The sequence below is a fragment of the Alnus glutinosa genome, chromosome 6 (genome assembly GCF_958979055.1).
Source record: "Alnus glutinosa chromosome 6, dhAlnGlut1.1, whole genome shotgun sequence".
NCBI lineage: Eukaryota > Viridiplantae > Streptophyta > Magnoliopsida > Fagales > Betulaceae > Alnus > Alnus glutinosa.
This window is the reverse complement of record NC_084891.1, coordinates 26,108,237-26,119,604: the sequence shown is the minus strand read 5'-3', so window position 1 is coordinate 26,119,604 and position 11,368 is coordinate 26,108,237. Positions and strand designations below refer to the sequence as shown.

The window sequence follows — 11,368 nt, the reverse complement described above, 5'->3', positions numbered from 1 at the left end:
TGAGCATCTTTGGAAGTCTTCTCGAAAGACTCTCATCCGGAATTGGTGCGAATAACTATACCAACCGACTGTCTCAGCAACCAAATACTTGATCTCGTTTGAACATCCATCAATCGAGAATTCCAACCGAGTGCTTATGTTTCTTCACTTTTAACAACAACAACAACAAAAATAAATAAATAAAACCAAATAGTACGTTTTCAAATCGTAATTTTTAAAAACGCAGTTCCCAAACGATCTATGTTCTGCGATTTGGTTTAAAATCGCACTTATTGTCTACGAAATCGCAATCCCAAACGCACCCTAAACCCTAAAAATAATCTGTTGGATTCCTAATTAATTTAGATTCTTGAGATAACAGTGCCAACCCGTGCATCTATTGCACCAAACAGCTAGCGGTGGCGACAAATAAAAGACAAGAAAAAAGAAATGCTTTGTCTATAATTAAAGAAACTAGCTGGCCAGAAAGTCCCTTATAAGCTAGCCTTCACGTGTCCGCATTATATACTCTCTGGTTGGATTGTGAAAGATGTCACGGGATGAACAACCGTTCCTTCTAGGAATCATCATGGATTTTGGACTTTGGCTTACGCTTCTCTTATCCACTGTACGTACTTTTGCCGTAACTCACCAGATTGAAATTTAATTGTTTAAAAAGTTACAAAAATTCGTTCTTCTATTCTTTCCTTGCTATAGAATTAATATAAAACCTCATAGAATTTTCCGGTCTCTTTTCGTGCGAAACACAATCAAATCTAACTTAATTAAGACGTTTTTTTAGACTTTATTGTATTCTGTAGAAGTGTTTGCTATTGTAAATAACTTTTTTTTAAGTAAAAACGATTCCGTAACATAGTTTAGAAGCGTTTACTTTTCTGCATTAGATTTCTGTACTAACAAAATTTAAGACGACGTCGTCGTAAAAGTTTTCGGAGATAGCGGGGGCGCGCGGCCGGATCACAATGTCAAGTCCAGGGGTGCAATTGCAAGTTCAAGATGATCAGCAAGTAAAGACATTTGCAGAAATGCGCTTCTTTATTCTCTCTTTTTCTTTCTTCTTCTTCTTTTCTTTTGCATCTGCATATACTTTCGGCCTAAGTATGTCTTGTGGGTGTATATATATATATACTAACAAGACAAATAATTTGTGCAGGTGGTGATATTGGATAATGGCATACTACAGGTGACGTTCTCAAACCCAGAAGGACTCGTCACAGGAATACAGTATAATGGCGTTGATAATTTGCTCGAAGTTCTTAACGACGAAACTGACAGAGGGTAATACATTAATGTCCTCTTATAATTCTTCATATATTATTTCTCCGTTTCTTTTTTTCCGAATAAAAAAATGTCTTATTTGTTCAAGAACTCCACTGCGATTTACATGCCCCAGATATCATACTTGATGAATTATACTGCAAAAAAAAAAGAGGAGGAAGAAGAAGAAGAAGAAGAAAGAAAAAGAAAAAGTCTTTTTTTCTTTTTCTTTTTAACATTAATGTAGTACGAAAGTAGATGTCTAACACCGAACCACTTATAAATCTCAACAATAATTTCTGTAAAAAGATAAATAAAAAAAAAACCCGATCAAGGGTAAATGGGTAAAAAAAAAAAAAATACTTAATTACGTATGTTGAAGATGAATTTAAATCCTAAAAGAATAGCTGGAATATATTGATCTCTTTTTTTTCTTGAATGAATTCTACGTAGGTACTGGGACCTTGTATGGAATGTTGAAGGGAGTTCTGGAACAAAGGGTATATTTGATAGGTATGTTCCCCAGCCCTTCCTATTTATGAACATTCTATGAAGAGTACTGGATTATTAATTAGTATCTTAATTTACTTTTTGTTCATCATATTCCTGCAACATAAAAAAGTTTTTGTAGATCGAGTCACAAAATATTGAGAATAATTTCATTTCTGAACAAGCTGTTCCAAATATTGCTGAGAAAGACTAATCAAGTTGTCATTATCATTTGCTGCACGGATTCATTTAAATTCTTATATGATTATTACGTTAGAGTATTAATTAAATGATTAAATTCATCATTTTCGATCGGTTCAAACTTTTAAAATAGCTCTTGATTTAACATAATATCAAAAGAGAGGTTCTGAATTTGAACCCGATCGAGGTCTACAGTTTACGTGATTGCTTTGCAGGATGGAAGGAACAAATTTTAAGGTAATAGTGGAAAATGAAGAACAAGTGGAGCTCTCATTCAGTAGAATGTGGGATACCTCCCTTGAGGGGAAGGTTGTTCCCCTGAAAATAGATAAAAGGTTTGTGTCCAAAGAATCTTCTTTCATTGGCATTTAATTTCAATCAATGAATAATTATTTGAAAATGATGATGAGAAGGACACTTAATTTTTTGTTTAATTACTAATTAGGTTCGTAATGCTTCGTGGTTGCTCGGGCTTCTACTCGTATGCAATTTATGAGCACTTAGAGGAATGGCCTGCTTTCAACATCGACAATACTAGGATCGTATTCAAGCTCAGGAAAGACAAGTAAGTCAATTTTACCTGGAAAATGATTTCTTGAGTTTGGCGCATACGAAAAATCACAAATATTTTTTTTATATATATTTTTTCAATTATATTAATTTTGAAAAATTATTTTTTATTCACAACATAAAAGTATTAAGATTAATAAAAAATTAATCTAAAAATTTGAGTTTCGCAATAGTCCAACGGTAATCCGGCAAGTTGAGAATGAGAAGTTCAAATTCGAAAAATAGTTTACGGTTTTAAAAATATCAAACCATTTTACGGAAATTAAATAAGTTTTTTTGTCAAACTGAAAACGTTTTCGGCTGACTATTATTTTTCGTTGCACTAAATACCGAAAATACGAAAAATATTTTTCCAATGTCATTTTACGTCGAAACAAACAGATTCATCCAACTCAATTTAGATAAAAATTGTGTTCAACTCGTATTAAAATTGTTATGAAAAGACTAAATGCACTAACTAACATCAGGGATTTCTAAACCCATAGGTTTAATTACATGGCAATAGCAGACAACAGGCAGAGATTCATGCCATTGCCTGAAGACCGGTTAGCGGGCAGAGGACAGGCCCTGGCCTACCCCGAAGCAGTCCTGCTTGTGAATCCCGTGGAGCCAGAGTTCAAAGGAGAGGTATTGGATTTCACTCTTCTCCTCTATGATTATTCATATAAAAAAAAAAAAAAAAAAAAAAAAAAAATCTTTATCATTTTTAGATATATAGATTAAGAGCGCGTTTGGCATTTTAATTTCGTAGGTAAAAAAAAGTATGGTTTTAAACCAAATCGTAGAAAATAAATCATTTGGAATTGCATTTTTTTTTTATAAAAAAAAATACAATTTAAAAACGCAGAAAATCTGTAATTTTTGAAAATGTACAATTTTAAATGGGTGTTAAAAAAAAAGAGAGTACAATTTTAAAGTATAAACTGCGATTTTAAAAGTCAAATTGTAATTTTGTTAACTGTGTTTTTAAAATTCGCATTCGTATTTTTTGAAATTGCAAACTCAAACCCTAAATCAATGTTGCAAGTGAAACATTTGGTCAACTCATAGACGGTTCGAATTCAAATCTTAACAACCTCTTATTTACTTTAAAATAGTGGATTAACGGTATTATTAAGAAAAGAAAAAAAAAACATGAAACTTGGAGTAGTACTACAACTTTACCTATAACCCCTTATAAAGTCAAGTGGCAATATCTTATTGGTAAAATAATTAAGCAACAAAATTTAACAAATAAATTTAATTGTTTAATAGCTAATATAATAGGTGTCATATGGACTGACACATCATTTTGTAAAGAACTTGTGGCTGACTGGCAATATCATGTAGGTTGCCACGTCAACTTGTCGGTCCATATAGCACTTAAATGTTACAATGGCATCTACTAAACAATTAAATTTAAATTGTGGATGACATGACAATATCACATGGACTACCACGACAATTTATAAGAAATTATAGTACCCAAAATATTTTCCTCTTATAAGGTCAAGTTGGTCAAATTTTTGCCCAAATTAAATAAGAGTAATAGAAAGTGACAAAATATTGGGACTATATATGTGTCTCATACAAATTATACAATAGACAATTTAGAATGTTTGCAAAAAGATAACAATCATAAGTTTATTGTAAATTTTGTTTTCCACAAACAATTAAAAATTCTTAGATTTTTGTCATCTTAAAAAGTTGTTTGGGAGATTTTATTTTTTTTATTTTTTATTTTTTATTTGATCGGTTACAATTATGTAGGTGGATGACAAGTATCAATACTCCCGCGAGAGCAAGGATAATCGGGTTCACGGGTGGATATGCAACGACCCACCCGTGGGGTTCTGGCAAATCACACCCAGCGATGAGTTCCGATCTGCTGGACCCCTCAAACAAATACTTACCTCCCACGTCGGTCCCACTAACCTAGCTGTAAGTTTTAATTTCTTTTTTTTTTTTCTTTTTTTTTTAATTTTTTTTTTTTTTTTAACATGTTCACACAATATAGGGATAAAAAATTCGAACTAATTACGTGTTTTAAGTAAATAAAATTCTCATATCAACCATTTAAAACAAATAAAAAAACACTTACAATACGTCACTGCTTAGAATAGGTATGAAGAGTAGAATTATTCATTCTTCATTAAGAACGTTACACATGAGATATAGAAGAAGAGTAATGATATATATTACACTTTAATCTCACTTGTTTCACAGAGCTGATGTGGTAGTACCCATCAACTATTATTAAAAAAAATAAAATAAAAAATTAATGGACACTACTGCATCAACTCCTGTAAAACGAAGAATAAGGTCCTCTCAATTTCAAATGAAATAAAAACTATCTATTTTACGGTCAAAATTTAAAGTTAATACATTTAACATTATACATAATTTTATATTATTTAAATTTTTAAAAGACGTGCCAAATTAACTTGGACTAAAACGGCACAATCTCAGATATTTCACAGCGTACACTATTCAGGAGAGGATCTGGTAATGAAATTTGGAGCAAATGAGGCATGGAAGAAAGTTTTTGGCCCCATTTTTATTTATCTTAATACTTTGACTGATGGAGGCGATGAACCGCTTTTACTCTGGGACAATGCTAAGGAACAGGTTCATCTCTTCATTAAAACTGCAATTTTTTAACTACTAAACGTTAGACTTTAATTAATTAAAAACAAATTAACATTAATGTTTATCGATCAGATGATCAATGAAGTTCAAAGCTGGCCCTATGATTTTCCTGCTTCAGAGGACTTTCAATCTGCTGATCAACGGGGTAATGTTCAGGGTAGATTGCTAATCCGAGACAGGTAAATTTTACTGCTTTCTCTTTTCTTTTCTTTTCTTTTTTCTCTCCAAATGTGAATGGGTAAAATTTTCCTCCAAATTGAGTTTCAAAAAATTCTTTCTATCAACCTATTAAATTAACATTTGTTCTTAGAGCATGTGATTTTTACATGTAATTTTTATAGAGCATATGATTTTTATATGCATTTTAAAGTTAATTTAATAGGTTGAATTGGAAAAAAAAAAAAAAAAAAATTATCTAATATTAAATTCACCCGACGTTTAAAAATTTGAAATTTGTCTAGGTATATTAGTGAAGAGAACATACCTGGAGACGGTGCTTTTGTGGGATTGGCACCCCCAGGGGATGTTGGATCTTGGCAAAGAGAATGCAAGGTAATATTAATTGGACAAAGTTTTTTACCTGATTTGAAGAAATTTTTTTAATCCAATCTATTCAATTAACATTCATTCTTAGAACATGTGACGTTTTTAAAATGCTTGATTGCTTGTGACATGCTAATCTTATTAAAAATGTATATGAAAATTATATGTTCTAAGGAAATGTGTTAGTTTAATAGATCAGATTGAATGAATTTTTTTTAACCATGTCAGGAGAAAAACTATGTTCCTTTCTAATTTGAGCTACACAAGGTGTTGATCTTCTATTATATTAACTTTTAAAATAAATAAATAAATGAGTAACAATTTCAGCATGGTAACATTAAGATTAGAAACAATTTGGTATCTTTCATTAGCAAGCAAGCTTAAACATATTAATTAATTTGTGATCAGGGTTACCAGTTTTGGAGTAGAGCTGATGAGGATGGCTATTTCTCTATTAATAACATACGAACGGGTGACTATAATCTTTATGCATGGGTCCCCGGTTTCATCGGTGATTACCAATATGATCTTCCAATTGCCATAAGTTCAGGTCTTTTTCTTTTTCCATTTTTTATGCACCTTTTCATATTCTTATACTCCAGTTAGGTTCCGTTTAATTTTGCAGTTTCAAAACGTGCGATTTTTAAAAGCCCAGTTAAGCATTTCATAAAATCACGATTTTACCCTTTAAAATCATGCATTTATAAAAACGCACTCCCTTAGCCTTGCCTATGATCTGAAAATTCACATTTTTCTACTTTTTAAACCCAATTTTTTTTAAAACACACTCTTAAATAATATATTTTTCATCATTTTATTTTAAATCACACTTTTTTATGTGCATAATGGTTTGTGAATGCAGGTTGTAAGATTGATGTGGGTAATCTTGTATATGAGCCACCAAGAGATGGCCCAACATTGTGGGAAATAGGTATTCCAGATCGCTCAGCTGCTGAATTCTATGTTCCCGATCCAAACCCAAACTATATTAACAAACTCTATGTCAATCATCCTGATAGGTTCGTTCCTGCAACTGGAATTTATCAAATTAGTATCTAAAATGCACGTTTTTTTTTTTTTTTTTCTTATATCATATGATCAAAATTATGAACAATCTAGCCAATTAAGTTTTCGTGTCCAAAATCGCATGATTCTCACACGCATCTTTATTAAAAAAGCATGTAAAAATTGAAAATGTTTGAGAATCACGTACAGTTTGAACACTTGTTAGTTTAATAAATTGGGTTGTCGGAAATTCTTCTGACCTAATTTGGATAAAAACTTTGTTCTTAAACTATACAAGAAATTTATTTTTCTTACTTATTATACCGATAGAAATTCCTTTCAACCTAAGTCGGAGAAATTCCTTTCAACCCCGTCTATAAAACGATCTTGTATTCTTTGAGCATGTAAGAATTATATATATGGTATTCTCACATGCTATATGACACATAACGTATAGTTTCATAGACTGGATTGAAAGAAAATCTTGAACCCCACTATGATTTTTTTTGAAATTATGGGTTTAACCATATGAATCAAAATAAGAGATTGAGTTTGTTTATCATATTTGGTAGATTTAGGCAATACGGATTATGGGAAAGATATGCAGAACTATATCCTGATGGAGACTTGGTTTACACGATCGGGACTAGTGACTTTACAAAAGACTGGTTCTTTGCTCACGTTACCAGGTTCGATTTTTCCCATTATTTATTTTGTTGGCTGAGATCAATTTAATAATTATTTGGTAAGTATGTAATTAGATTTAATTATCATATTTATCTACCTAAATTCTCCTATAAATAGGAGTATTCTGTATTGTAACATCATCAAGAATAAAAGTAAAATGTAGTTCTTTGAGATTTATATCGTGGGTAGGTTATAGATCGAACCACATAAAAAAATTTGTGTTTTTTTTTTTTTAATTCCGCTTTGCCTCTATTTTTTCTATTTGTTTTATATTTTCTTAAAATAAAAGCAAAATGGAATCCTTTAAGCTTCATATTGTAAACATAAATCGTAGACTGAACAACGTAAAATTTTTATGTTTTAATTTTTATTTTTTTTTATTCTGCTTTGCCTTTCTTTTTCTATTTGTTTATCTCTTCTTTTGGTATGATTTAACATGTAATGAAGGAGCAATTAATGTAAATTCATGTTGGGAGGATTGTGTAAAGATTTCAGTTTAGTGACGTGGTGATAAATTCGATTATGCGAAGAACAAAGTTTTTATCTAAATTAGGTTAAAAGGAATTTCCTCAATTTAGTGTATTAATGCTCCGTTTGTTTCGACGTAAAATGGTTTCCGTCGTAAAATATTTTCGACGAAATCAATTTCAAAAGAAATTATTTTCTCGAAAATATTTTTCGGCGTTTGGTTCGCACAAAAAAATTACGAAAAGTGAAAATGTAACTGTCGCCGTCGCCGGAATCCGGCGAACATGTTTGGCCGGATCCGGCCAAAATTGCCGGATTCTGGCAAGACACCTCCTGGCCCGGTCAGATCCGGCCTGATCCGGTCATTTTGGCCGGATCTCGGCAGGATCAGTGGCTGGATCCGGTCAGATCCCGCCGGATTCCGGCCATTTAGGCCAGATCCGGCCGGATCAGTAGCCGGATCCGGTCAGATCCCGCCGGATTCCGTCCATTTGGGCCCGATTCGGCCGGATCAGTAGCCGGATCCGGTCAGATCCGGCCGGATTCAGGCCATTTTGGCCGGATCCGGCGGGGTCAGTGGCCGATCCGGTCAGATCCGGCCGGATTCAGGCCATTTTGGCCGGATCCGGCGGGGTCAGTGGCCGATCCGGTCAGATCAGGCCGGGTTCCGGCGGTGTTCCGGCAACCGGATTTCGGCGGTTGGCGGTATTCCGGCAGCCGGCAGGATTCCGGTGGTCGGATTCTGACGCCGGCATTATTCCAGTGACTTGATGATGCCGGCCGGTGCTGCCTATTTTCGAACGACCAATTATTGTAGGATTTGGACAGTCAGATATCAAACGTGCGTGTAAGGACGAAGAATATAATTTTGGAAAACGATTTACGGTTTTAAAAACCGTAAATCGTTTTCCAAAAGTTAAAGAAGGTTTTACGGTCAAACCGAAAATGATTTTCGTTGACCGTTATTTTCGCCCCTACCAAATACCGTAAAATACCGAAATCATTTTCCGGAAATCATTTTACTCCGAAACAAACGGAGCATAAATTAGCATATGATTTTAGAGCATATTAAATGAATATTTTTCAACCCAATTTAAAATAAAACTTTGTCCACAGTTATAAAAAAAAAAAAAAAAAAAAAATGGAACATAATATTATTTATTGGTCTGCTATTAATTATTTTTAAATAGTGGTTTTTGTAATTAATACATCAGGCTAGGCTTTATTTTGAAAAACCTTTAATCTATAATATTCTAGTTTTCCAATGCAGGAAGAAAGATGACAACACATATGAGGGAACCACGTGGCAAATTAAGTTCAAACTCGACAATGCGGATGAGAGTGGAACCTATAAATTACGATTAGCACTTGCAACTGCACATGCTTCCGAATTACAAGTATGGACCCTCACACTAATAACACCTCTTTTTTTTTTCTTTTTTCTTTTTTCCTTTTTAATTTTTTTTTTTGTCTTTTTTTCCGGTTAACAATAAGAATTTAGTCCTAAGACCTTTTACAGACTCCAACAAATGGATAAAGTTTTTTTTTTAAATTAAGTAGAAAATTTCTTTTTTTCTTTTTTTTTTTTTAATTCAGACTCTTAAATTTAAAAATATAATAAAAAAATTGAGGGTTGATCCTTGCAAAACAGGTTGTGTACAACTTGTACACAACCTACTCACATGGATGGGACCCACCCACCCACCCACGTGAGTGGTTGTGCACCAAGCTTTTCCCTAAAAAAATTAGCCATCTAAATTGTCATCACATTTTTATTTATGCCAACAAACTTTAAAAAATGACATCGGACCTCTCATATTATCGGTGAGTGTCAAATTAGATACTTTTGCATTGTTATGCTCAAAATACCCTTGAAGTTATTAAAATAACTAACAATTTGAAAAAAATAAAATTATTAAAAAATTAAACAAAAAAGAAAGAAAAACTGAAAATACCAAAAATGAGTAACCCTTTTCATATTAGCCCGCTTATTTTTTTAACGGGTTATTTTTTAATAACTAGATGGCATTTTGCGAAGAAAAATACAAAAGTGTATAATTTGACCCTCGGTGATAGTATGGAGTCCGATGTTACTTTTTAAAGTTTGGAGGCATATAAATAAAAATGTGATGGTAATTCAATGAGCTAAAACATATTTTCTCTTTACAAACTAATATGCATGTCCTTAGAGCATGCAATTCTTACATTCATTTTTAATAGAATTTAACAAATTTTCACTTGCATTTTTTGAAATGTACGTGAGAATTTTGTAGTCTAAAAAGGAACGTCAGTTTAATAAATTTGATTAGAAGACCTCTAATCAAGTTCGGAGGAAAACTTTATCCACAAAGAATATCATTGTTACTAATATCCTATTAATTCAACAAATTTTTTATAATGAAATTTTGCAGAAAATTATGGTTAAAATGATTAATTAGACTAATAGTGCAAATTTTTTGTTAAAGGTACGGATAAATGATCCAAAAGCAAATCCTCCTGTATTTTCAAGCGGACTTATAGGGAAGGATAACACAATTGCGAGGCATGGAATTCATGGGCTTTACTGGCTGTACAACGTGGACGTACCTGGCACTCTGCTATTGGAGGGAGATAATGCTATTTTTCTCACACAACCAAAAAGCACTAGCCCTTTCCAGGGACTCATGTATGACTACATTCGTTTAGAGGGTCCCGAGATAATTCAATAAAACCTTTACATAGGATTTTTTTTTTTTTTTTTTTTTTTTTTTTTTTTTTTTTCATTAAGGTTCATTTTGTTACACTAGGAACCATTAATATCATTTAATTATAAATCTAATTTTCCCCTCAGGTATAAGATTCTCTCTATTTCATGTAATTATTAAATATGTGAAATTTAATTTAAACCATAACATAAATCATCTCTATTTCACTTAAAATGAAGATAAAAAATAAATAAATAAAAAGTCTAACCTCACCAATGTGGGAGATGATATTCTTGCTATCTTTTTTTCTTTTATCTTTTTGGCTACAAAATTAAGAGATCCTCTTATTATCTATTGAATGTACCTAAGCTCTTCAAAAAATTTATAAAATGTCTTTGGATTATTAACATGAATACGCCGTCCAATTTCATTTAGAGGCACTTCATTTTTGTTTGCAATTTATTGACATGTCAAATACCCCCTTTTTTTTAGGAAAAAAAAAAATAGAAAAACAATTGCCAAGATTTAGGTGTTGGTCATAATTTAATAAAATTTGCAAAAATACCTATACCCGAATATTTAAAACTTTTTATAATTTTTTTTAAAAAATAAAAAATAAATATAGGGGTATTTTGAAAATTTTGATAGGATTTAACGGAAAAATCTAATGGAGTATTAAAATTAAAAAAAAAATTGAAAGATTGATACCCTAAATTGAGAGTTTTTAAAGTTTGGATACATCTTTTAAAAAAGTAATGAAAGATTATGGGTTATAAGTGAAATTTTTCCAAAAGAAAAACATTTTTTGTTAATTTGTCTTTCTTTTTTTTTTTTTA

General features: G+C 31.9%; 1 protein-coding gene across 3 annotated transcripts; it reads left to right on the top strand.

Annotated features, from left to right (window-relative positions):
- Positions 1-510: 510 nt before the first annotated feature.
- LOC133870814 (probable rhamnogalacturonate lyase B) lies at positions 511-10,578 on the top strand. 3 transcript variants are annotated; one of them, XR_009900793.1, is made up of 16 exons: positions 511-607; positions 927-1,007; positions 1,154-1,278; positions 1,711-1,770; positions 2,163-2,282; positions 2,393-2,512; positions 3,003-3,144; positions 4,267-4,437; positions 4,966-5,124; positions 5,218-5,324; positions 5,607-5,697; positions 6,097-6,238; positions 6,551-6,707; positions 7,266-7,382; positions 9,106-9,245; positions 10,314-10,454. XR_009900793.1 is itself a non-coding variant. In XM_062308040.1 (16 exons), exons 1-16 carry the CDS (start codon positions 530-532, stop codon positions 10,554-10,556), a joined length of 2,040 nt encoding a protein of 679 aa, XP_062164024.1. In that variant the 5' UTR covers positions 514-529; the 3' UTR covers positions 10,557-10,578. The 3 variants fall into 3 exon arrangements, 2 of the variants coding, with proteins under 2 accessions (XP_062164024.1, XP_062164026.1); XM_062308040.1 differs by having other exon boundaries at positions 514-607; positions 9,119-9,245; positions 10,314-10,578; XM_062308042.1 differs by lacking the exon at positions 511-607 and having other exon boundaries at positions 719-1,007; positions 9,119-9,245; positions 10,314-10,578.
- The last annotated feature ends 790 nt before the right edge of the window (positions 10,579-11,368 follow it).

What these genes read in the sequence shown, in the direction of transcription:
- LOC133870814 (XM_062308040.1), top strand. Translation starts at nt 530, where the DNA reads ATGTCACGGGATGAACAACCGTTCCTTCTAGGAATCATCATGGATTTT. An exon ending in ACAAAGGGTATATTTGATAG is followed by an intron (nt 1,771 to 2,162) that starts GTATGTTCCCCA and finishes ATTGCTTTGCAG; the next exon opens with GATGGAAGGAACAAATTTTA. An exon ending in TTCAAGCTCAGGAAAGACAA is followed by an intron (nt 2,513 to 3,002) that starts GTAAGTCAATTT and finishes CTAAACCCATAG; the next exon opens with GTTTAATTACATGGCAATAG.